Source organism: Oratosquilla oratoria, chromosome 2 (assembly GCF_046742065.1).
Source record: "Oratosquilla oratoria isolate Oo_2021 chromosome 2, ASM4674206v1, whole genome shotgun sequence".
In the NCBI taxonomy this organism is placed as follows: Eukaryota; Metazoa; Arthropoda; class Malacostraca; order Stomatopoda; family Squillidae; genus Oratosquilla; species Oratosquilla oratoria.
This window is the reverse complement of record NC_134778.1, coordinates 43,146,124-43,172,402: the sequence shown is the minus strand read 5'-3', so window position 1 is coordinate 43,172,402 and position 26,279 is coordinate 43,146,124. Positions and strand designations below refer to the sequence as shown.

At 37.6% G+C, this 26,279-nt stretch overlaps 2 protein-coding genes across 3 annotated transcripts in view; one reads left to right on the top strand and one right to left on the bottom strand.

The window, feature by feature from the left end:
- The window catches only part of LOC143038619 (rabankyrin-5), a 107,326-nt gene that overhangs the window by 63,771 nt on the left and 17,276 nt on the right, over window positions 1–26,279 (top strand). For both annotated transcript variants that reach the window (XM_076208078.1, XM_076208087.1), the window contains exons 5-6: window positions 6,387–6,510; window positions 8,593–8,742. In XM_076208078.1, coding sequence (XP_076064193.1) covers window positions 6,387–6,510; window positions 8,593–8,742 — 274 coding nt within the window. The remainder of the gene's footprint in view (window positions 1–6,386; window positions 6,511–8,592; window positions 8,743–26,279) is intronic.
- The window catches only part of LOC143038629 (uncharacterized), a 33,806-nt gene continuing 29,649 nt past the window's right edge, over window positions 22,123–26,279 (bottom strand). Inside the window, exons 2-4 of the mRNA XM_076208099.1 lie at window positions 24,489–24,581; window positions 24,086–24,253; window positions 22,123–22,809 (exon numbers count right to left, since the gene is read on the bottom strand). Coding sequence (XP_076064214.1) covers window positions 22,553–22,809; window positions 24,086–24,253; window positions 24,489–24,549 — 486 coding nt within the window. The 5' untranslated portion in view covers window positions 24,550–24,581 and the 3' untranslated portion in view covers window positions 22,123–22,552. The remainder of the gene's footprint in view (window positions 22,810–24,085; window positions 24,254–24,488; window positions 24,582–26,279) is intronic.

Below are 26,279 nucleotides of genomic sequence, written 5' to 3'. Positions count from 1 at the left end.
CTTGTTCTTTTCAGTCTCTCTTCTTATTTTTTTTTTCATTTGCTTCAATTCATAGTGTCTTTTCCTTCTCTTTTTTGTTTTTTTTTTGTTTTTGTTCTCATCACTTATTTCTTTTATACATTTTTGTAATTTTCACTTTTTGCCAACTTTGCTGTTTTAGATAGTACTTCTGCTATCTTTTGAGATCTTAGTTTAATTTCTAGTGGTCTATTTTTTTCCTTTCAAGTACAGTCCCATTCTGTGTACTTCTATTTCTTTGTCTATTTCTTGCCCCTCCTCTTGTATCTCTTTTAGAATTTCCTTTGCAATTTCTTTCTATTTTTCTCTGAGGTACTTAGCCACATTATGTTTTTCTTTATACCATAAACTACTATGCACTTTTTTTTTGTCCACTTTGTCTCTGACCCAATTCTCTTTCTCCTTAATTACTTTAATAACCGTTTCTTAAGCATTCTCTTCCTTTTGTTGATGTACTATTTAAAAGTTATTTTTTTATTTTCTTGTTCCACTTTCCATTGATTTTTTATTTCTTGGAGGTCTGTCTCTTTTATTGTTTCTTCCACTTTCTTGGTTACCACTTGTATTTCTTTTACTTTTTTTCAAACCCTCATTTTTATTTGTATCTTCATTTTTCATTCTTTCATTCTCACTTTTGACTATGATTAATTCCTTTTTTAGATCATTAAGCTCTGTTGGTTTCAGTATTTTGAATTTTTAACTGGTTCATTTCTTTATACATTGCCCTGTATTCAGCTTTCAGATCTATAATTTCATTTATTAATTCTGTAATCTCCTGATTTCTTAGGATATTTCTATACCTTGATTCTCTCTCCCATTCTAAACCTTTACCTAGCATTCCCCTTTCTTTTGCAAACCCAGAAAAAACAGTGTTATAACCTTTCGTTTATTCTTGGGGTTTCAGAGATGCAAATCTTTTTTGGTATGACTCCTAACAGCGATTCCACTCTGTTTACATCCAGTCATTCCTTCATTGGTTCATTATATTTAAGTCTTTCTTCTTCTTCATTTTCCATTTTGTGTGATTCACTAGGTGAATTTACTCTTTTATTATTTAGGTCACTCGATAAACATAGCCACCTATCACATAAACAATGCTAGGTGTTTCCTCAAATTTGTCAAAAAAGTGCTGCATTTCAGAGCTTGCTTTAGACATCCGTTCCAGTCCGTGTTTTGAATGTGAAAAAAGGAAGTTGAAGATAAATATGGGTAAAAGTAAGGTGATGAGATGTACAGGGGGAGAGGATGGCAGCAAATTGGAAGTGAGTATTAAGGGAGAGAGACTGGAGGAAGTGGATAGCTTTAGATACTTGGGTGCGAATGTGGTGGGAAAGAGAGGAGTGGAGGTGGAGGTAGAATGTAGATTGAGAGAAGCAAGTAAATTCCTTGGGGAATTAAAAAGTGTAATGAGTATTATTTGGAAATGGATTATGAAATTGTATGAAGGAGTGATTGTACTAACAGCACTGTATGGGGCAGAAACATGGAACATAAGAGAGAAAGAGTTTAAATGTGTTTAAGATGAAATGCCTGAGAAGTATGATAGGGGTTACCATGTTGGATAGAGTGGGAAATGAGGTGAAGAGGAGAGCAGGGGTGGAAAGGGAGTTGGGAGATGGGGTTGATGAAAGAGTATTGGGATGGTTTGGACACATGGAAAGAATGAGTGAAGAAAGATTAGTAAAAGAGGTGTGGAAGGCAGAGGTGGAAGGAGTGAACATGAAGGGGTGACCAAGATAGGGGTTAGTGGAGAATGGTTGTGTATGGATGATGCTGTGATTCATGGAAGGGAAAGCACAATCGGCTCATTCGTCCCTTTCTTGTATTATTATTAGTAGCCCTGAGTAAAAACAAATGAAGTTAGTGGCACATGATCTTCCTTGTCTAAAGCCAAATTGTTTTGGATTCAGTATATTATTTTCTTCCAGATGTTTAATCCATCTACTTTTGATCAATTTTTCACATTTTTGCTATTGTGTCTGTTAGGAAGACCGGTCTATATTTAGTTGGATTTTCCTTGTCCCCCCCTTTATATATTGATACAGTGTGTGCTTTTTTCCAATCTTGTGGTACCTTTCCTTCTTTGAGTAATCAATTATCGTATATATTTTGTCTGTTAGTTCATCTATACATTCTTTTAATATCCAATTTGCAATTCCATCCAGACCGTGTGATTTTCTGACTACTAGGATTTATTATTTGGTCCCTTATTTCCTTCTGTGTCATAGTTATTTCTCTCATTGGGGAGATATTTCTGTCTTTCATCCTAATTTTGTGAATGCAGATTTAAAAGTTTGTTCATAATTTCACCCATTTCTTCATCTATAAATTCATCATTCTCTTGATGCAGTTTCCTTATTTCTAGTGTATCTTTTAGTTTACCATTCACATACCCATAGAATAGTTTAGGTTGGTCCTTGCATTTTTCTATTATGTCTTTTTTATAGTTTCTCTTTTCTTCCATGTGTATTTTTACGTATTCATTTCTTAGTTTCATATATATTTGCCACTTGTTTTTTTCCATCTTTTCCAAGCTTTGTCTCTTCTATCTTTTGCCACATTACATTTTTTGTTGTACCAGCACTTAATGAACACCCTTTCTCGCTTCTGCTTTGGTACATAGTTGTCTATTCCCTCTTTATAAATTTCTTTTAATATATTCCATTTCTCTTCCATCTTTGTTTCTTCATTTGAGAAGTTTTCCCAATTTACATTTTGAAAGAATTTTCTGAATTTCTCAAAATCCATTTTGTTGTACATTAGTCTTCCTATTCTGTGTTTTCCATTTCTTCTCAAATAAATTTGTTCTTTTATTTCGAACTCCATTAGTATGTGGCCACTCTTCCCAATTGGTGTCTTAAATTCCATTTTATCCACAATTTCAGGCTCTGACATAAATATTCAATCTAGTCTCGATGGTTCTTCATTGTTTCCATATCTGGTATTTTCCTTTATCCATTGTGTCATTGTGTATTTAATGTGTGTGTACTTACCTAGTTGTATCTTATGGGAAGGGGAGCTACACTCGTGGTGTCCCATCTCTGTATCTCGTAATGTCTAAATTATTCTTAAATTCATATATGGTTTATGCACACACTATCATTTCATCCAGTTTGTTCCATACATCTAACACTCTGTAGGGAAAGCTGTTCTTTTTCAGATGTCTTCTATAACTGTCCTTTTTGAGCTTCCTTCCATGTCCCCTTGTATTTCTCTTATCCCAATTTATGTAAGTTTTCTCCATGAAGGACTGTCGTGCTTCCTGATTTTGTATACAAATATGTGTTAGTGGTAGCTGGTCAAGATGGTTAGATGAGGGAAACACGAACAAGCTTAAATGTTTTAGTATCACATTTTTATCTATCATTTTCATAATGGGGGTGTTGAATGAGACTAATTTCTCCAATCAATGACTTTTATTTCTTATGTTATTTTCAAATTCAAATTAGATTGTGAATTAATTTGTGGGGTGTGGGAGGCTGAACTATAAGAGACTAATCAGTACCGAGCTTCTCTATGGGTATCCCGGTTGCAGTTCCACAGTAACTGCTAATCTGAGAGTGCTCAACGAACAACTTATACTTAGCTCTTGGACTAAACACTCCTTCTGCAAAACTGAAAGATTAAACTTGACTCTGCTGTTGGCCAAGAGGAAATCTTTGTAGAGATAGGCTCCTCCTACAACCAATTATGATTGGCTTCATTCTTTCTGTATACTATAGACTGACCAATGGGACATATGCCTCTTCGTAAACACCCTTCTTCACTTGATCAATGCTGTGTCATGTTGTCCATTAAGAAAACCTGACCTCAGCAAGAATGAAATGGTGTTTATGGCTCGAGAAGGAGCCCCGCGCACAATGCGATGATAAAAACTAGTATCGACTGGTATCACACTTTCTATTATCAACTAGTATCAACCAGTGTTGTTGCCAGTGTCAAACCAATCACCACAGGACTTCCATACCTCTCATGATTCTATAGAGGGTCAGCAAGTGTCCTTTTTCTCTTCTTTGTTCCAGGGTCGGTAACTACTTTTGACAATCTCTCTATGATAGTTCTGAAAGTGTTGGGGCCATCTTCATAGTTGCTCAATGGATTCTTTCAATTTTCCTTATATTCTTTTTGGTACTGGGTGACCATAGTGTCTCTGTGTACTCCAGTCTTGGCCTTATCAGTGTGACTTGTATTTCCTTCACCATTTCTTCATCCAAGTAAGTAAATGCCACTTTTATTGATATCAGCAAGTTGTAGGTTTCTCCAACAATTTTGTATATCCGTTTATCAGGAGACATGTCCTTTGTGATCCTGGTCTTTTTTAAATTCCACTTTCTTTACTTCTTTTTCACCATTTTTTTTTATTGTCCTGATATCCTGTTTTTACTTTTTCCAAATTCCATTATACTACATTTCTTAATATTGAAGTCCATTTCCCACTTCTGACTCCATTCCCAAATTTTGTTCACATCTCTATGCAGTGACTCAATCTATTTCAGTGCTCATTTTTCTCAATAACTTTGCATCATCAGCAAAGAAGCTCATGTAACTGTCCACACCATCCATGTTATTCACATAAATAGCAAACATTATTGAAGCTAGTACCGATTCTTGTGGAACTCCACTAATCACCTCTTCTCAAGTAGAACCCTTATCTCTGAGCAGTACTCTTGTTTTTCTTCCATGCAAGAAATCCTCCATTTCAGTACTTTACCTTGTAGCCCTCCTATGGTTTTCAATTTTCCTAATAGTTTTCTGTGGCACTTTATCAAGAACTTTATGTAGATCTAGGAAAGCATAATCAGCCCATCTGTCCCTCTCCTGTATTATCTCTAATAGTCTTGAGTAAAAACAGATCAGATTTGTGGCACATGATCTTCCCTGTCTGAATCCAAACAGTCTTGGGTTTAGTATGTTCTTCTCCTCGAGATATTTTGTTAATTATTTTTGATAGATTTTTCACAATTTTTTGCTATGGTACATGTAAGGGAAACCAGTGTGTATTTACCTAGTTATATTTACCTAGTTGTATTTTAAGGGAAGGGGAGCTATGCCCATGGTGTCCTATCTTTGTATCTCAGTGTCTAGTTTGCACACACTATTGTTTCGTCCGGCTTATTCCAGACATCCACTGCTCTGTGTGGATTTTTTTTTTTTTTTTTTTTTTCCAGGTCTCTTTTAACTGTCATTTTTTAGTTTCTTTTCATGTCCCCTTGTATTTCTCTGATCCCAATTTACTGTAGTAATTCCTATCTATCAAGGACTTCCATGCCTTTCATGATTCTGTAGATGGTTAGCTGGTCACCTCCTTCTCTTCTTTGCTCCAGAGTCAGTAATTTCAGTTTTGACAAACTCTCCTTGGGGCCATATTTGTAGTTGCTCTCTGAATTGTTTCAATTTTCTTTACATTCTTTTTGGTACTGGGTAACCATAGTGTTCCAGTATACTCCAGTCTAGGCCTTATTATTGTGACTAGTATTTTTTTTACCATTTCTTCATCCACATAGGTAAAAGCAACCTTTATTGATCTTAGCAAGTTGTAGTACTCTCCAACAATTTTGTTTATCTGTTTATCAAGGGACACGTCTTTTGTGATGATTACTCCCAGGTCTTTTTCAAATCCCACTTTCTTTACTTCTTTTGCTCCGATTTTATATTGTCCTAATATATATTTTTTTTTTCTGAATTCCATTATACTACATTTCTTAATGCTGAAGTCCACTTCTCACTCTTGACTTTGGCTACCTTCCATGTAAGGGGGAAAAAGCCCTTGGTATATTTATGTATGCATGGGGCAAAGGTAGTTGAAGGAGTTGATGTATAGCTCTTTGGTTAGTAGCAAATTTAATCTTGTGGCAATGTCGTCTCCTCTTACCTGGATCACTTCCTTTACCCACTGGGTCATTGTGTTCTCCATTGCTATACTTAACAGGGTATTTCTCCAGGAATCTACTTTGCCACTTTCTTCCCATTCCATATATACACATACACATGTACATACATTGAAGGGTCCTCCCTTGATTATGCTTGTGAACATGGTGATTTACATGGAAGCTTCATTTTATAGATAGAACTTTGTAGTTGAGCGCTTATATAACAAATGTTATACTTTGAACACTATTATCATGAACACTGAGGTGTCTATTTGGTATGTGTGATTATATTTTAATGATTTGATCCTATCAAGAGATATTATTATTGCTATTGATTTTTTACATAGTGCAATAGTAGAGAAAATAGAAAGCGAAAGGTTATAATATAACATATATCATGCATGGTCCATAGGTAGCTTGATGTTAGATGAAACCTATCAAGGAATTGTAATAGAAATATTTGCAACATTTTAACATCTTCTGTCCTTGTTATTGCAGGTGTGAAAAGTCACTAATGGGAACTGTTACAGTAAGGAGTTGTGTAAAACTGTATACAACAGCTGATGAAATAGGAGCAGAGACACTAAGGGACCATTGCTCAACCTTAATAGCAACACACTGGGTTAGTTATCTGTCTGTAATTCTGGAAAGAATGTTTATCTTGTATCTACCCAATTATAATTTGTCAGTCTGTTGTCCTGGGTCTCTCAGGTAGGAGACCTATGGTCTCCAGGAAATTGGACATGGCTGCTGATTCACTCAGTGAAGACATTTTGTTGTTCTCTGGAAAGAGGGAGTGTAGAATAGTGTATCAGGTGTGGTACAGTGAACCCTCGCTGAACTAAACTAATTGAGGGAGGGAAGGATCAGACATTTTATCATTATGGTTTATAAGATGGATTTTTTTTTCTTTTCTTTATTTCTTCTGAACTGAACACAGATATGTAAGTGGTTGTATTCAGTCATGTCTTCAGACAATGTTTACTGTGTTACTGTATTGTATGAAGGTACTATAATTGTAAATGAAAAGAACAAAGTGTAGTAAAATTTCAAAGATCTGGACAAATTAGGGGTGTGACCCTGTCCAGATGTTAAAAAATAAGGATATTTTTGTGCAATGATAACATATATCATCAAGATTGATTATAGATAGGAGATGCAAACAGCAACAGACTTGTTGGTCTTTACAAGGTTGTTTGTGAAATGAAAGAGGGTGTAAATAGTAAAATGGTTAAGATCCACTGAATGTGCTCATGATGCTAAGAAACAAGTTAGGTCGGGGTTGGATTCCATGTATTTATTTATGCGTATTTTAAAAATGTCAAATGTATTTGAATTTAGAACATGAAAAAGTAGTTTGTTCCAGACATTTACAATGTGGTGAAAGATTTTTTTTTATTATTTGTTAGTGTTTGATCTCTTGTAGACTATTTTATAACCATTATTTCTTGTGACGTTACTACTGACCACAATGAAATAACCATCTATGTATTAACGAAGAGATGGAACATTTTAAGACTTCAATTAAATCACCCTTCATTCTGTGTTTGGGTAAGCTAAGTAAATTAAATTTACTTAGATGCTTTTCGTATGGTTTATTATGTAAATGAAGGATTGCTTTAGTGAGTCTTCATTGTACCCTCTCTAATTTGTCTATGTCTTTTATAAGATATGGGGACCAAAACTAAACACAGTATTCGAGATAAGGTCTGACAAGAGAATGATATAGAGTAATTATTACTTTTTCTGCATGATGGGATGGGGAGGGGTTGGGGGGAGGGTCACTGTAAGTGAAACAACCCTGCTGTAGTTGTGCTGTGTCTTGCTGCATTGCCTCTGACCCAGGTAGTGGACAGGAGATGGGGATGACCCTTCATCCATGAGGAACAAAGATAAGAGGGAAACAAGGGTGGTGGATAGTAGTGGAATGGGTGGGTGTGGGTGTATACTTTTGACTTTGCTACCTTCCTTATAAGGGGGAAGAAGCCCTTGCTATATAGATCTATATACCTAGAGCTTTTTTGCCCATATAAGGAAGGTATCCAAGTCAAAATCCCTCACCTACTTCCACCCATTCCACCCCCATCCACCACCCTTTCCCCTTCTCATCTTAGCTCCTCATAGATGACAGATCATTCCTGTATCCCACCCACTGCCCTGGGTCAGAAGCAATGTAGCAAGATACAGTTCATCCACATACATAGGTTATATATTTCCTTTAAATGGTGAAGTTGGAGGATAATATTACCCCACCTTGTGGAAGTGGTCTTCACTCCTACCTGGTGAGATTGGCCTGAGGCCCCTACCTGCCCAAAGCCCTTGGGGCCCCAGCCAGAACAGTTAGAGGAGCTGATACTGGATTGTACCTGACAGCTCAGTTCAGCATAGAAGAAGCCTATTGGTATATAGATAGAATGTTTAGGGTATGTTTTTTGGCTGGTGTTTTTGTGTAGTTGTGTAATGGTTTCAGTTTCAATTCTTTGTGTACTGGTTTATATTGTGGCTGTCGTGCACGTGAGGTGGATCCATGCTCCCTATAGCAGTAAAGTTTACAAAATTGAGTGTTCAGAGTGAGATGGGTTTGGTAACAGTTTCTGTACAATGAATTTTTGTACCAAACTTGGCATTAGCTGCATAGGTATGTTATATCAAGTTTGTATTGTATTCTTTGCATTGGATTAAAATATTTGCCTATTTTTTTCAGAATGATTTCACTCCAGAAGACTTTGAGCACATGACAGCTCCTCTTCTGTATGCTATGTTCAAAACAAAAACAGATCATCCACTCCACTCAGCAGTTCGGTTGCATCGCGAAGATGTGGTATTCCTCTTCCTGATGGAATTTGATGCTCAGGTAAGTATTGCTTATGCTTTAGTTTTTATGGATCCTGATTTGAGAATTCCAGTTTGCACCTTGTTTATTTCGTCATGTTTTCAGTTTATTAAAGTGTGTGTGCCAGGATAATAAGATTCCTTAGGATTTGACCTAAACATTGGGTAAATTGTTATTATCAATAGATCACAGATACAGAAGTTCTAGGCATATTACATATACCAAAAGACCTTTTCCCCCATGTAAGGGGTGGGGTTGATCAAAATAGATTGTTGCCTCAAGTTCCACTAAGTTGAAAACCTGCAGCCCTACAGTGGCTAACAATGGTCCTTAGGCCCTCCCACAGATCATTCAGGGAAGACACATAGGATTGTTGTGTGTATTGTATTAGTGTTGGACTGTTTCCATGTCATTGGCACAAAAGTAGTGAGGGAATGGGAGCAGTTGCCATCTGTCAGTTATTAATGTTTGAAAAAGTGGAAGAAATATAGTTGAAATTGACAAAGAGAGATCTGGGGCTCTGTACTGAGACCAAGTGTTAGCTCCTCAGGGCTGCACTTCCCAATGGAGATGAGGTGGTTGATGGGTTTCGGAAATGGACAGCTCCTCTGTCCATCTTGGAGAACCACTACATGTAGGTACCAGTCATTGGTCCCAGGGGGATGGGTAAGTCAAAACATACACCTACCTTACACCCATCCTATACCCATCCAAGCTCATTCATTGGTCCTCCTATTGTAGCACCAATCTCACACCTCCAATCCAACATGAAAGTATAACATGCTTAATGGATCTATAGGTTACACCATCACTAAATGTATATGTACAGCTAGACTTTTCTTCTTTCATCATGGCCAGCTCTTCATCACACAAGTTATTCAAATAATGATCCAACCACTGTTGACTGCTAACTGTAGTTGAACAACTGGTATCCAATATACCACAATTTTGAGACTCCTTGACCAGACGCATAATCTTAGTCTGACATTTTCATCACTGGCATATTCAACAAATACTGGCATTTGTATCATGTGTTCCTCACAATTGCCACCAGTATCTCATTCATTGATACCCCTAAATGATACCTCCTTATTCTCATATGAATGTAGACAATATCAAGCCCAATGGTAATGTGAATCGTATATTACACATCGTGAAACTTGTCCATCACGATCCAAAGGATTGAGTCTTTAATTAGTCCCTTGGTCACTCCAGTCAACTTGTATCAACATCACTGCTCCTCTTCCTCTTCTTTGAAATCTATATCTCTGTGATGGTCTATGTGGTTGCTGTCCATAGGTGGCATAATAGACCTCTATTATCACCATAAAAGACAGGCTCAGCTTTGATGCTTGAGGGACACTGCACCCATGCCCACATCTGACTCCTGAGTTGAGTGCACATTCAATTGCTGATCAAGGAAACATTTTAAAGTAGATTTCATATTAGTATAGTTGATTTTGGAGATTGCTGACATCACAATTTTAGTCTCTCATTTGGCCAAGTTGCTTGAAATGAGAAGCATAAAAGCCATCACAGAGTCTGGTAGTTTCATTCCTTCCTGTGTAAACTTAAAGTATCTATGTTCAGACTCACTCTTCTGAAATTATACAAATTATGAAATGCTGCAAATTGATGTTAACCTTTATCAGGTAAGAACAATTTGTGCAGTTTTCAATAATGCTCTTTACACTATTTTCACTCTTCAGAACTGTTGATTCAATTTCTGAAGACACTGTTTTAGCTTAGCCAGTTAAGGATAGGTATATGGCTAGTGCCTGTTTATTCAAACCAGTTAACTCACACCATATGCTTATATCCCTTTTGTAATTTTCATATTCAGATTTATTATCAAACTTAGGAGGGCACTTAGAAGAGGCCATAACTATGCTCTACTACCATTGACAGTAAACTTGCTCCATTCACCATAGTAGCTCAACAACACTGCCACATGGTGTCTGTTCACTGAACCACACAAATCCAATATGGCTGCCCTCAGCCAAATAACAACAATGAACACTCCAACAGAAAGAACGAGTTCAAAGAAACTAGCCAAAGGTTTGGAAAGCAGAAATAAATTCAGTGAAGTTTAGAGGAAGACAATGGAGGAAGTGCATGGTCAGAGTAAAAGGGCCATTGGATGCAAGAGGAATGTCTGTTGAGTAAGGAAGAGAGAATGTAAGAGAAGGTTATATGGAAAATATGGAATATATTGATTAATGAAGACATGTCATGGTCCAAAAAAAGGTCCTTGTCTGCTCCATAATTTTTAAAGTGAATGAAGGGTGGGGGTTTGCCATATAATGAAGCAGTGGAGGTAAACCAACTGCAGCTGTTGGGTGTGCAGTACATTGCCATTCACCAGAACACTGTGGAGGGATAGGGATGACACTTTATCCTCTAGGTATTAAGATGGGTGGAGAGATCAATGGGTTTTGGATGGGTGTACTATGGATGTGGTATGGATATATGTTTTGACAACCATCTCCCTTGTAATGAGGGATCAGATAACTGGCAATGGTCACTGGACTAGCCCAAGTGTCTTTCAAGGAAGAAATATTGTGTTGTCTGGGAATAGCCAGTGTAGGGCAATGTGAGATGAAATGTTTATTGCTTTCTGTGTGGTGGTTGCATCTGGGCAGTTTGATTTTGTGGCCAGCCCTATTCTGTGTTAGTACTGTCTTTATGCTGCATGGTGACCTGAATACAACCATTCTAATGCAGTTCTTGATTCTTTTGGGAGGCATTCTTCTGTGGGGTTAATGTCATGGGGGCTTGATGGAGTGAATGGTGTAGTCTGTTGTGAAGAGCTTGTTTTGTTACAATATTTGCATTATAAAATATAAACTTATAGCCATATTACTCAATCTGTTTCACTGTGAATATTAATAATCACAGGAAATATGATCAAGCCAGTTCACAAAATATGGGGGTCACTCAGCTACAAAAACAAATTAAATATAATCAAGACACTGACACAGGCATCTTCATATACCCGCTCGTGCCTCATGACGCCTTTGTAGGCATCATTGTGTGGAAGGGGTTAATCCCTCCTCTGATCCTGCTACAAGCACAGTACATACATACATATACCAAAGGCTTTTTCCCCCTTACATGGGGGGTAGCCAAAAAGAAAATGGCATAGAAACCACTCCCACCCATTCCATTCCCTACATATTCCACTCCCCTCCACCCTCCTCCCTCTCTCTTATCTTGGCACAGTGTCATCAGCAAACAACAACTGGCTATCTCCTATTTTTCTTCATTTTCTTTAACCATCTCCAATCCCCAGCCTATTACCTTTGCTTTAACTCTCACACCACCCCATCCATGTATAAATTGAACAACCAAATCGACAAAACACATCCCTGGTGAATTCCCACCATTATCTCAAACCACTCACTTTCCATTTCATTCTAACACGTCTTATTACTCTCATAAAAAATCTTGACTATTCCTAACGGCTTTCTTTCTATCCTATATATCTGTAAAACCTCCCACAGTGCCTTCCTGCCTATCCTGTCATAAGCATTTTCCAAATCCATCAAGGCCCAAAAATCATCATTATCTTTTCCTAAAGCTTTCTCTCATATCTGCCTTACCATAAAAATATGATCCATGCAGACCCTACCCAACCATAAACCCACACTGTTCCTCACCAATTACTCCCTCTGTTCCTCTTCTAATCCTCTCAATCAAAACCCTCCCATAAGACCTCCCAACTACACAACTAAATTGATCCCTTTGAAACTACTACACTCACACTTGTCCCCTTTTTCCTTGTGAAGTGGAACTATACAGGCACTCCTCCAGTCCTCCTTTTTTAGACAAACATTAAACAACCTCACCAACCAGTCCACCATCACTGTACCTCCCTTTATTAGACATTGCATGACACCCATGCAATGCCGGTGCCTTACTTGCTCTCATCACTTTAATAACTGCTTTCACCTCATCTTTCCTTATTTCTCCTCCATTTTCCTCATTCATCACTGTCATTTTCTTAGCACTTCCCACTGCAACTACCTTTCCCTCCCTATCCTCCTTCACATTTAGCAACTCCCTAAAATACTCTGTCCATCTTCCTCTTACTGCTATTTCTTCCATTATAATCTCTCCATCTGCCCCTTTTACCTTTTCTCTACTTTATTTTTCTCCTCTTCCTCTCTTAATTTCCTTCCAAAATATATTTTTATTACTTTCAATATGTTCTGTCATGCTCTTACCCCATTTCACATCTGCTCTTCTCTTTGCCTACTTTATCTTATGATTTATTTCTCTTCTCTTTACTTTGTACCTCTCATATAATTCTCTTATCTCATTTTATAATCAATCTTTGAATGCTCATTTCTTCTCTTCTACACCCTTTTTTGCTTCCTCATCCCACCACTCGCTACTCTTCCTTCTGTTTCCTCCCATCCTCCTTGTTCCACATACCCTCTTTGCACACCTTATGACTCCCTCCTTGAAACATTCCCATTCCTCCTCCACTCCTAGTTCTGCTCTATCCTTCACTCCCACCCACTCCTCTCTCAGCTTCTTCTTGTACTCCTTCTCTTTTCCTTTCCCATTTATGCAGTTTACTCTAAGTTTGTTTAAGGTAAAGGTGGGACTTTGTCAAGGATTTGTTATATCACCTTTTGCTGTTCAATTTATACATGGATAGGGTGGTGCGAGAGGTAAACATAAGGGTAATGGGTCGGTGATTGGAGATGGTTAAAGAAAATGGAGAAAAATAGGAGTTAGCCAGTTGTTTGCTGATGACACTGTGCTTGTAACATAATTAGAGGAGGGATTGAGGAAGATAGTGACAGAGTTTGGGAGGTGTGCAAAAGAAGGAAGTTTAAGATAAATTTGGGTTAAAATAAGGTGATGAGATGAACAAGGGGAGAATATGGCAGCAAATTGGGAGTGAGTATTAAGGGAGAGAGACTGGAGGAAATGGATATTTTTAGTTGGATGCGAATGTAGCAGGAAAGGGAGGAGTAGAGGTGGAGGAAGAATATAGATAGAGAAGCAAGTAAATGCCTTGGGGGATTAAAAAGTGTAATGAGAAATAGACATTTAGGAATGGATGCTAAGAGGAGATTATATGGAGTGATTGTGCTGACAGCACTGTATGGAGTAGAAACATGGAACATGAGAGGAAGAGAGAAAGAGTTTAAATGTGTTTGAGATGAAATGCCCGAGAAGTATGATAGGGATTACTAGACTAGAAATTACTATACTCACACTTGTCCCCTTTTCCCTTGTCAAGTGTAACTATATAGGCACTCCTCCAGTCCTCCAGCAGTCTGCCCTCTCTTAAACAAAATTAGATAACCTCACCAGCCAGTCCACTATCAATGTACCTCCTTTTTCCAGACATTCTGCATGACATCCATCCAACCTAGGTGCTCTCATCATCTTAACAGCTGCCTTCACTTCATCTTTCTCTATTTCTCCTCCATCTTCCTCGCTCATCACTCATTTTCTTTGCACTTCCCACTGCAACTACCTTTCCCTCCCTATCCTCCTTCACATTTAGTAACTCACTAAAATATTCTGCCCACCTTCCTCTTACTGCCTTCTCTTCCATTATCATCTCTCCATCTGCACCTTTTACCTTGTCTTCTCTACTTGATTCGTCCCCTCTTCCTCTCTTAATTTCTTTCCAAAACATCTTTTTATTACTTTCAAAATTTTCTGTCATTCTCCTACCCCATTTCATATCTGCTCTCCTCTTTGCCTCCTTTATCTTATGCTTTACTTCTCTTTTCTATACTTTGTACTTTTCACATGATTCCCTCATCCTAATTTGTAACCAGTGTATGAAAGCCTGCTTCTCTTCCACACCCATCTTTGCTTCCTCATCCCACCACTCACTACCCTTCCTTCTATTTCCTCCCATTGTCCTTGTTCCACTCAACATCACTGCACACCTTATGACTCCCTCCTTGAAACATCCTCATTCCTCCTCCACTCCTAGTTCTACTCTATCCTTCACTCCCTCCCACTCCTCTCTCAGCTTCTTATACTCCTTCTCCTTTTCTTTCTCATTTAAGCAGCTCACTCTAAGTACCTCTCTACCTTCTGCCCTTTTCCTCCCTCTCCACCTATTCTCCACTCTTAACTTACCTTCCAAAACTTGATCTGATATTACCCCACTCTCTCCCCTTAGCACATGTACATCCTTAACTCTTACTACTATACTCCTGGTTACCACTATATAGTCCATTAATGCTCTATCTACCATCCTTCTATCCACCACCCTCTCCCATGTGTACTTATGCTTGACTTTCTTCCTAAACACTGTATTTGCTATCATCAACTCTCTCTTGAGACACGTCTCCACTATCAACTCTCCACTACAATATTTTCCTGGAACTCCATACTTCCCAATCACTCCGTCTATTGGTTCATTTCCTACCCTAGCATTAAGGTCTCCCAACACAACTGCATTGACATTTCTCCCTAAACACACTGTGCACTCATTTAAACCCATCCAAAAAGCCTCCCTTTCCTCTATGCTGTTCTCACTACTAGGCCCATATGCACACACACACACACACACACACACACACACACACACACACACACACACACACACACACACACACACACACACACACACACACAACTAGGTAAATACAATTAGGTAAATACACTGGGTATTGAAAGAATGTATAGTTGAACTTACAGATAAAATATATAAGATGATTGACTTCTCACTCAAAGAAGGAAAAGTACCACAAGATTGGAAAATGCAAATATTGTACCAATATACAAGGGAGGAGATAAAGAAAATCCAACAAACTATAGACTGGTATCCCTTACAAGTGCAATTGCAAAAATATGCGAAAGAGTTATAAAAAATAAATGGACTAAACACTTGGAAGAGAACAACATACTAAACCCCAACCAATTTGGATTTAGAAGTGGAAGATCATGTACTACAAACTTAATATGCTTTTACTCAAGATTAATAGAAATAATACAAGAAAGAGATGGTTAGGCAGACTGCCTTCTTGGACTTACTAAAGGCTTTTGAGAAAGTACCACACAAAAAGCTACTAAGAAAAATTAAAACAATAGGTGGAATACAAGGAAAGTTATTGGAATGGATGAAAGAATTCTTGAACGGAAGAAAAATGAGTGGTAATAAGAGAAAAGAATTCAGACTGGGTAAATATGATAAGCGGATTCCCCCAGGGTTCCGTATTGGCTCCAATAATGTTTGCTGTTTATATGAATGACATGGATGAAGGCATCGAATGTGATATAAACTTCTTTGCAGATGATGTGAAACTATTGAAGAGACTAAGTACAGAAGAAGATTGCAAATCTTTTCAAGAAGACCTGGACAAATCTGGGAGTGGAGTATAAAGAATGAAGTGAATTTCAACATTAAGAAGTGTAGTGTAATGGAATTTGGAAAAGTAAAAATAGAATATCAAGTCAATACAAAATTGGTACAAAGAAAGTTACAAAAGTAAACTCAGAAGAAGACCTAGGAGTAATTATCTTGAACAACATTACACCAGACAAACATGTAAACAAAATAGTTGGAGAAACATAAAATTTAATAAGATCAACGAAAGTGGCCTTTGACTACATGGGTGAGGAAATGGTAAAGAAGATACTAGTTACACTGATAAGATCAAAATTGGAACATGCAGCATCACTATGGACACCTAGTACAAAGAAAAAACATAAAGAACTAGAAAGAATTCAAAGAGCAATGACAAAGATGGCACCAACACTTAGCAGGTTGATATACGAACAAAGATTGGACAAACTAAACTTATCAACTGTGGAACAAAGAAGAGAAAGAGGCAATTTGATAACCATCTACAGAATTATGGATCAAGAAAATGCCTTGTTGTTTTTGGAATGAGAGGGCCATGGAATCGAGTGACTGGTAAGGTGTAAAATCCAGTTTTGGAAAAGTATAGTATAGCACGAAATGAATGAAAGAAAAGAAGACAAAAGAATTAAAGAACCAGTGAAAAGAGGATTGGATATGAGTAGAGTGGAATTGTCACTGGGTGTGATACCAAAGAGAATGTGTCTAAACAACACTCCGAAGTATACTCAAAGGTGGGACAACACTGATTTTTTGGGTTATCAAAGGGAAAGGGGAGCAATAGGAAGAGTTATGGATACAGAAAGAGAAACTAGGTTTAGCAGTGTACTAAGAAATCGAGACCAACGAATTGATGGAGGAATTGGTAGATCTAAGAATAGATTATGTAGCCTTGCACAAAGAGATGGCATATTTATGTAAGACTAACGAGGAAATAATCAGAGTTGAATGACCTAAAAAGTGAACTAAGTATGATTAAAAGAGAAAAAAGAAAAGAAAATGAGGATAGAAACAAATGAAGAACTGAAGAAAGAGGTCAAAGAGCAAATACAAGCAGTGACCGAAAAAGTCTGAGAAGCAACCAAAGAGATGGATCTCCTTGAAATAAAAAATCAGTGGAAACAGGAATGTGAAAATAAAAAAATCACTTTCATAGAAATCGTATAACAGCAGGTAGAGGAAAATGCCTTAATTGAGGTAACCGAAGAAAAGGAAAACTGGGTGAGAGACACAGTGGATAAAAAGAAATGCATTGCGGTTTATGGTATCAAAGAAAAACATAATGTATACAAATACCAAAGAGAAAAAGAAGAGAAATTGCAAAGGAAATACTGAAAGCGGTTCAGGACGAAGATCAAGAAATAGACAAAGATATTGATGAGGTGCATAGAATGGGCACATGCTCTAGAAAAAAACACTATAGGCCATTAAAAATCAAACTGAGGACTCAAATGATAGCTGAAGAGATACTATCGAAAGAGGCAAAACTAGCTAACAGTGGAAATTACAAAAATGTGTGGATAAAAAAGGAAATGAGTGATGAGGAAATAGAGAAAGTTAAGACATTAAGGCACTAAGAAATGAAGCTAATGAAAGAAAATAAAGAAGAATGGAGACTGAAAAAACGAGTTTATTTGGAGAGTACTGGATCTGAGGCTGAGAAAATGGTACATCAGAAAAAAGGAAACATAAACCAAAAAAGAGAAGAAAATAAAAAATAAAAAATGGCATACACAAACATGGACGGTATGATTTCTGGAATAAATTAACTAAACGACTATCTGTTAATAGAGAAACCAGACATAATGGGAATTGTGGAGACAAAATTGAAAGGTCCTATATCATCAAGTATGGTGGGACAAGGTCTATACAACCATTGGGCGAAAAATAGAATGGATAAACAAGGGGGAGGAGTCATGTTATTGACTAGAAAGGGCTTAAATGTGACAAAGATAATATAAGGAAAAGATAATGTGGAAATGATTATGATTAACATTGTAAATAATAATATGAAAAGTAGAAAATTTATAGTAGTACATGTGCCCCCAAAAACACAGGCTTGGTCTGATAGTGATCATTCCAAATTACTGGAAGACACAAAGAATGCATTATTAGAGTTACTGATAGATGGAAGAAACATAATAATTATGGGTGACTTTAACGCAAAGGAAATAAATTGGGAAGAAATGACAGCTAAAGGTGAAGAGGAACTCTGGGGTAACACTCTACTGGATATGACCATTGATTATACATTGACTCAATGGGTCAAGGAAAATACCAGATATAAAAACAATGAAGAACCATCAAGACTAGACATATTCACATCTGAGCCTGAAATCATGGACAAAAGGATTACAAAGGCAGAGCATGCCGACAGGAGACCTTTTGATCCAAGACAATTACAAGACACCAATTAAGAAGAGTGACCACATACTAATAGAGTTTGAACTAAAAGAACAAAATTATCTGAGAAGAAATGAGAAACATAGAGAAGGAAGATTAATGTACAACAAAACAGACTTTGTTAAACTTAGAAAAAAAAAAATCAAAACACTAACTGTAGGAACATTTTTCAAATAAAGAAGCACAGATGGAAGAGAAATGGAACATATTAAAAGAAAAATACAAGGAGGGAACAGATAAAAACATACCAAAGAAGAAACAAAAAAGGGTTTAGATAAAGTGTTGGTTTAACAAAAAGTGTAGTGATGCTAAAGATAGAAGAGACAAAGCCTGGAAAAGATGGAAAAAAGACAAAAAATTACCAAATGGCAAACATACATCAAACTGAGAAATGAATATGTAGATATACGCAGGGAGGAAAAAAAGAAACTACAAAAAAGATATAATAGATAAATGCAAACACTAACCTAAACTATTTTACAGATATGTAAATGATAAACTAAAAGACAAACATGAAATAGTGAAACTGCATGAAGGAAATAAAGAATATATAGATTATGTAGAAATGGCTGAAGTTATGATCAGGCATTTTAGGTTTGTATTTAATAAGGGACCAAATAAAAAACCTTGATGTCAGAAAGTCACATGGGCCAGATGGAAGTGCAAACTGGATATTAAGAAAATGTATAGATGAACTAATGGACAAAATACACAAGATAATTTTCTCACTCAAAGAAGGAAAAGTACCACTAGATTGGAAAAATGCAAATGTTGTACCAATATACAAAGGAGGAGACAAAGAAAATCCAACAAACTATAGACCAGTATCCCTAACAAGCACAGTAACAAAAATATGCGTAAAAGTTATTAGGAATAAATGGGTTAAACACTTGGAAGAGAACAAAATACTAAATCCTAAACAATTTGGTTTTAGAAGTGGAAGATCATGTACCACAAACTTAATATGCTTTTACTCAAGATTAACAGAAATAATACAAGAAAGAGACGGATGTGCAAATTGTGCTTTGTTGGACTTACAAAAGGCTTTTGACAAAGTACCACACAAAACGCTACTAAGAAAAATTGAAATAATAGGTGGAATACAAGGAAAGTTATTGGAATGGATGAAAGATTTCTTGAACAGGAGAAAAATGATGATGGTACTTAGAGACAAGAACTCAAATTGGGAAGATATGATAAGTGTAGTCCCACAAGGCTCTGAATTGGCTCCACTAATGTTTGCTATTTATATAAATGACATGGATGAAGGTGTGGAATGTTACATGAACTTCTTTGTAAGTACAGAGGAAGACTGCATATCTTTTCAAGAAGACTTGGACAAAGTCTGAAAATGGAGTCAAAAGTGTGAAGTGAACTTCAACATTAGGAAATGTAGCATAATGGAATTTGGAAAAAGCAAAAATAGATTATCGTGTCAATTTAAGATTGGTACAAGGGAAGTAAAAAAGTAAACTTTGAAAGAGACCTAGGAGTAACTATCTCAAATAACATGACACCAGACAAACATGTCAACAAATTAGCCGGAGAAACTTTTAACTTGTTAAGATCAATGAAAGTAGCCTTTGACTACATGGATGAAGAAATAGTAAAGAAAATACTAGTTACACTGATAAGACCAAAATTGGAGTATGCTGCATCACTATGGACACCTAGTTCTAAAAAAAAAAAAAAAAAAAAAATAGAAAGAATTCAAAGAGCAACAACAAAGATGACACCAACACTCTCCAATTTGACATATGAACAAAGATAGGATAAACCAAAGCTATCAACCCTGGAACAAAGAAGAGAAAGAGGTGATTTGCTAATCATCTACAGAATTATGAAAGGGATGAAAATTCTTGATAAAGATGACTTACTAAAGTGGGACAGAAGAAAAACAAGAGGACAGGAGAAGAAACTTAAGAAGGACAGTTACAGAAGAGATCTAAAAAAGAATAGCTTCCCACACAGAGTGATAGATATTTAGAACAAACTGAATGAGGAAACAGTGAGTGCTAAAACTACAAGATTTTAAGAATGAACTGGATGCAGAAAGATACAAAAGCGGGTCACTACGAGCATAGCTCTCTTCCTGTAAAATACAACTAGGTAAATACACACATACACACACATACACACATACACACACACACACACACACACACACACACACACACACACACACACACACACACACACACACACACACACACACACACATCAAAATGGGATGAAGTAATAAGCGGTGTTCCGCAGGGAACAGTTCTGGCCCCAATAATGTTTGCTGTATATATTAATGATATGGATGAAGGAATTGAAAGCTATATGAGCTTCTTTGCAGATGATGCAAAACTACTGAAAAGAGTGAAAACTGAAGAAGATTGTGAATCACTATAGAGAGATCTAAATAAAGTACAGGAATGGAGTAGGAAGTGGGAGATGGAGTTCAATACAAAAAATTGTAGTATAATGGAATTTGGAAAAAGCAAAAACAGAATAACAGGATCATATAAATTGGGAGAAGAAGGAATAAAAAAAGTAGAAAATGAGAAGGACCTGGGAGTCATTGTTATGAATAATATGTCACCTGAGAAACATATAAATAAGATTTTTTGAGAAAATTATAATTTAATAAGAACAATCAAAGTTACATTTACATACCTGGATGAAGAAATGGTGAAGAAAATCCTAATCACCCTGATAAGACCAAGATTGGAATATGCAGCAACGATATGGTCACCAAGTACAAAAAAATGTATAAAAAAAACTTGAAAGAATACAAAGAGCAATTACAAAATTGGCACCAACACTCTCAAAACTATCATATGAAGAGAGACTAGAAAAACTTGAACTACAGACACTAGAGCAAAGAAGAGAGAGAGGAGATTTGATAGCTATTTACAGAATCATGAAAGGCATAGAAATTACTGATAGAGAGAATCTGATAAAATGGGATGACATAAATACAAGAGGACACGGAAAGAAAATAAAAAAAGACAGCTATAGAAGAGACCTGAAAAAGAACAGCTTTCCTCACAGAGTAATAGACAGTTGGAACAAGTTAGATGAGAAAGTGGTGTGTGCAAAAACAATACATGAATTTAAAAATAGTTTAGATAAAATGAGATATGAAGACGGGACCCCACGAGCATAGCTCCCCTTCCCGTAAAATACAACTAGGTAAATACAACTAGGTAAATACACATCCTTTGACATATATATTTCTACTATAAAGAAGTGTTATAAACTTTCTCCTACATTCACTCTCTAGACAGCACCACAAAATCTCTACAATAAGTGACTTATGGGCTGAACTGGAGGGCGTGGCTTTCCTTGGGGTTGAGGGCCTCAAGTAAGAAAGAACCAGGGCAATAGATTGATTGTTTGATTAAGTGTATCCATTTTTGTCAAAATTTTTAGTTGTGTCATATCCTTTTTCATCATTACAGTTTCTGAGGGTAAGACTATCTTATGTGGTTGGTTTATAATGGGATGAACTATATTCTTCTTGCTGCAATATATATATATATATATATATATTTTTTTTTTCCCTAGACTGCTTCAGTTCTAGGTGTAGGTAGTTCTGGGAACAACAAAGAGGGTGCCATTGTTTGGATAGATTGAGAATTATAAGGAATGCTTAAATTTAAAGACTGTAATTATAATACTTTATTTTGTATATTCATACCATTACAAGGAATGAAATGGCTAGAGTATCACAAATATAATATATGACATTCAAAATAGAATGCTAGTCACTTGGTATAAAAGCTAACTATATCACAGGTAAACATGTGATCAGGCTTTTGGTCACATCATCAGTTTTTATACTATAAATAGAATGCAATTCTCAAACCCAGCTACTTTAAGTATGTCCTCCATAAAAGTACATTACTGAACATTCTCATGAAGTAGATATTTGCATCATTATTTTACTGAAGGTTATGTAAAATGGACAAATGGTTTAAAAATAATTAGTTATGAAAGTTTATGCAGCTGTTCTTTTGTTAAGGTTTATTGTACTTTTGAATCCTGCATGTGCTGTTGAAACAATGAATATATTTAATGACCTAGAGCCAGACTTCATAGCAGATATAAAGATGGGTTTATTGTTAAGGCTAAGAGCAGGGAAGACCCAATAATTGCATGATGAAGGCTGATTGGTAGAGCAGCAGTATTGCAGAGGTCAGTTGAGCAGTAACAGTACTCAGAGGAAGGTGGAGAGTAGTGGCTGGTATGCTGTATACAGCCTTCCTCCACCAGCCCTGCCTCAGCATAACGGGTCTGCACACTTCTGTTGGGAGTACAGCCATCCATTGTGTTCACTGAAACCACATTGTCTGGGGAAGGAACATGTAACAAGTTAGATTTTATTTGTATAATGTAAGCAATCATATGCAGTGACCTCATAGAAGACACTGAACACCTGATTCTATATTGCCCTGTTCAAGCCTTAGCCCAAATAACATGATATCTCTTCTTTGAGTGATTTATGGGTCAGTCTGATGGCTTTTGCTGGTTACCTGGGTCTTCTGCAAGAGACCTGGGGCATTGGATTGATTAATTGAAGCAACACTAAATAATAATAGTTACCAACTTACCATGGTTTCTGCAGTTTTTTAGGATTAATGATTTGTTTTCTTCTTGAAAGTGTATATTAATTAATTTTGTCCATATTGTCACTTTTTGTTGAATTTACCTTATTGTAGTATATGGGAAAGGAGCTACATTCTTGTTCTTCTGGTATCCTACCTAGTTTGAAATTTGCTTTTGGTTCAAGGTTGGGCTGTATCATCTAGGGCATTCCCTGAATTGATGCATCTATACAGAAAACTGTATTTGATCAATAGCTGTTACTCTCCCAGATGAGAGCTCAGAGCTCATATATGGCCCCTATAGGTAAAGCCATGACCTTACACACACAAACCCCCATGTCCTTGCCCACCAGAGTTTTAGTGCTGGCTCACATTGTAGCAATGCTGAAATTTTCAGCCCTTGTCAGGACTTGAATTCTGCTGAATTGGCAATCAAATGTGGTACCACCACACCATTGAGCTGGTGTGTGTATTTACCTAATTGTGATATACAGTAAAGGATCAACACTTTTTGGGTCCCATCTCCTAATTTCCAATTTTTGTCATAGCTAGCTTCAAATTCATGTACAGTTCCAATTATTGTACTTAGATTTTAATTTAAGTATTGTTTGAGCTTGGAGTATATCACCAAAACTATTCTATGTATTTATGTGCCTATATGGAAAATTGTAGACATGTAGTCTTCTCTCGTATGTGTGTGCACGTGCATGCATGCGCACTTGTGTGACGTGAGTTTTTAATCAGGGTAAGAGGGATAGTTTAAGGACATGTAACTTTTATTATGGCAAACTAGAATTAGTCAATATCCCAAAGGCTTTCCCTTTATAGGAGAGGTAGCCAGCTAGCCAGTGAGGGCATGCACCCACCCACCCTCACCCATCCCACTATCATCTGTCACCCATTTGTTTCTTCTTCCACTGTAGTTCTTCATGGATTACTATTACTAAAATTAATACAGGGAAATAATGAAATATCATAGTTTATTTATTCCTTGGGTGTGTGATAATGGGAGAGTACTCACTTGTGGAAAATTTAAGAGTTATCCTTTGGTAGACACACATTTGAGATGCTGGACACTTCACAATGTATCGTGATGATCCATCAAACTCTGAACATGGGTAGACATAGCCATGTGTCCTCTTGACCCTTTGGTTATTGTGTACACATTCATAGCAATTGATTGCATAGCCTGAAATGCCATAGTGATTAGTATCATTACATTTGCTGCACACCAGTCATCATTTTGTTAAAGATCTCTGTGTCTCTTTGTATGTTTGAGTATCATAAATGTGGTTCCAGTGAGATATTTCAGAATGGGCACAGAGTTGTTTTGCATAAGGAATTTGTTAATTTCGTCAGTGTTGTTATGAATTATGTAGTTCATCTTGGTTTACAAAGATATTTTTTACATCATTTACACTTACATAATGTGTGAAAGTTGAACACTGGAATGAGAAGTAGGAGGCAGTGGAGCAAGGTATACATCCTGGTGGGTTGTCAATTGATAACGGTAGAACCTGTAATGGTAAAGGCACTTATAAAAACTCTGTGAGGTTGCACTGTGGTATACATAAACACTAGACTTTTATAACCAAAAGGTGAATGACAGACACATGTAACATTGAATACATATACGAAAACAGCAGTCTTATAAGGGGAACACTTGGTCTCCAGACTGTCATCTTCAACTATATTTCTTACACTTTCACATTTGAAGCTGACAGCCTGCAACTGCTCATCGTCCCCTACCACTCTCAGCTAGTGACATGGAAACAGTCCCCACTGATACAACACAGACAAGAATCTGAAGTTTCTTCCCAGAGAGCTCTGTGGGAGGCCACATGAACCACTGTGGGGGGTGTAGGTTTTCCATTTAGTGAAACTCAAGGCAACAGTTGATTTATCCTGTCATCAATTTGAAATTGAATACTTTAGGCTATCAAGAAAAATTGTATATGGCTGTTTGTGCATGGTTTATATGATTTGTTTCTAAATTTTTGCACGTTTTGAGTAGACACCACTTTAGTTGGAAGTTTTTGTTCATACTGAATGTTATTTTTTCCTCCAATTTGATATCTCTCTGTCTCTCTATCAATCACTCTCTCTCTCTCTCTCTCTATCTCATATATATATATATATATATATATTCATTCCCTCCCTCTCTCCCTCCCTCCCTCCCTCCCTCCCTCCCTCCCTCCCTCCCTCCCTCCCTCCCTCCCTTTCCCGTGCGACCGTCTCCACGCACGCTACGTCTTCCCCTCGCCCTCGCCCTCGCCCTCCGCCCGCCTATCTCTTATTTTTCAGTTTTTTCCTTCCATGTTTCCATTTCTTTTTCACCCACCGTTCCTCCCATTGATTGCTATTCGTCCGTTGTCGTTCTTTCTAACTCGTTTTTTCTTGATAGGTTTCCTTTTCATCCACCTGTTTACTCCTCTGGCTGACCCTCTTCCCATCTCCTCCTCCTCCTCTCTCTTCCTCTTTTTCGGTTATTCCATGTTTCCTTTACTTCTTGATCCCTCCTTCATTGTACTCCAATTTCTCCTCCTCCTCCTCCTCCTCCTCCTCCTCCTCCTCCTCCTCCTCCTCCTCCTCCTCCTCCTCCTCCTCCTCCTCCTCCTCTTCCCTGGGCTTGATCCCGCCATCCCTCGGTCCCACTTTCTTGTCCTCCGTCCCCCTACACTCCCATCTTCCTCCCAAGGGCGGCTTCCCTCGTCCCCATTCATCCCCGTCGGCCCCGTCCACGGTCGTCATCCTTCCCCTTTCCCTTCCATCTCTTCCCTCCCCTCCCCTTCCCTCCCCTTCCCTCCCCTTTCCTCTTCCCTCCTACCCCTCTTCCCTCCTACCCCTCTTCCCTCCCCCTCCCTCTCACCTCCTTCCCATCTTCCCTTCCCCTTCTTCTCCCCTCCCCTATTTTCTCCTCCCTATTTTCCCTCCTCCCCATCTTCTCTCCTCCTCCTCCTCCTCCTCTCCTCCTCCTCCTCCTCCTCCTCTCCTCCTCCTCCTCCTCCTCTCCTCCTCCTCTCCTCCTCTTCCACTCCCTCTCCCCCTCCCTCTCCCCCTCTTTCCCACCCTCTCCTCTCCCCGTTTCCTCCTTCGCTTCCTCTCCTCTCCTCTCCTCTTCTCTCCTCTCCACCCCCCACCTCCCCTCCTCTCGTCTCTCATCTCTCGCCTCCCCTACTCTCATTTCTTCTCACCCCCTCTTCCCTCCATCTTCC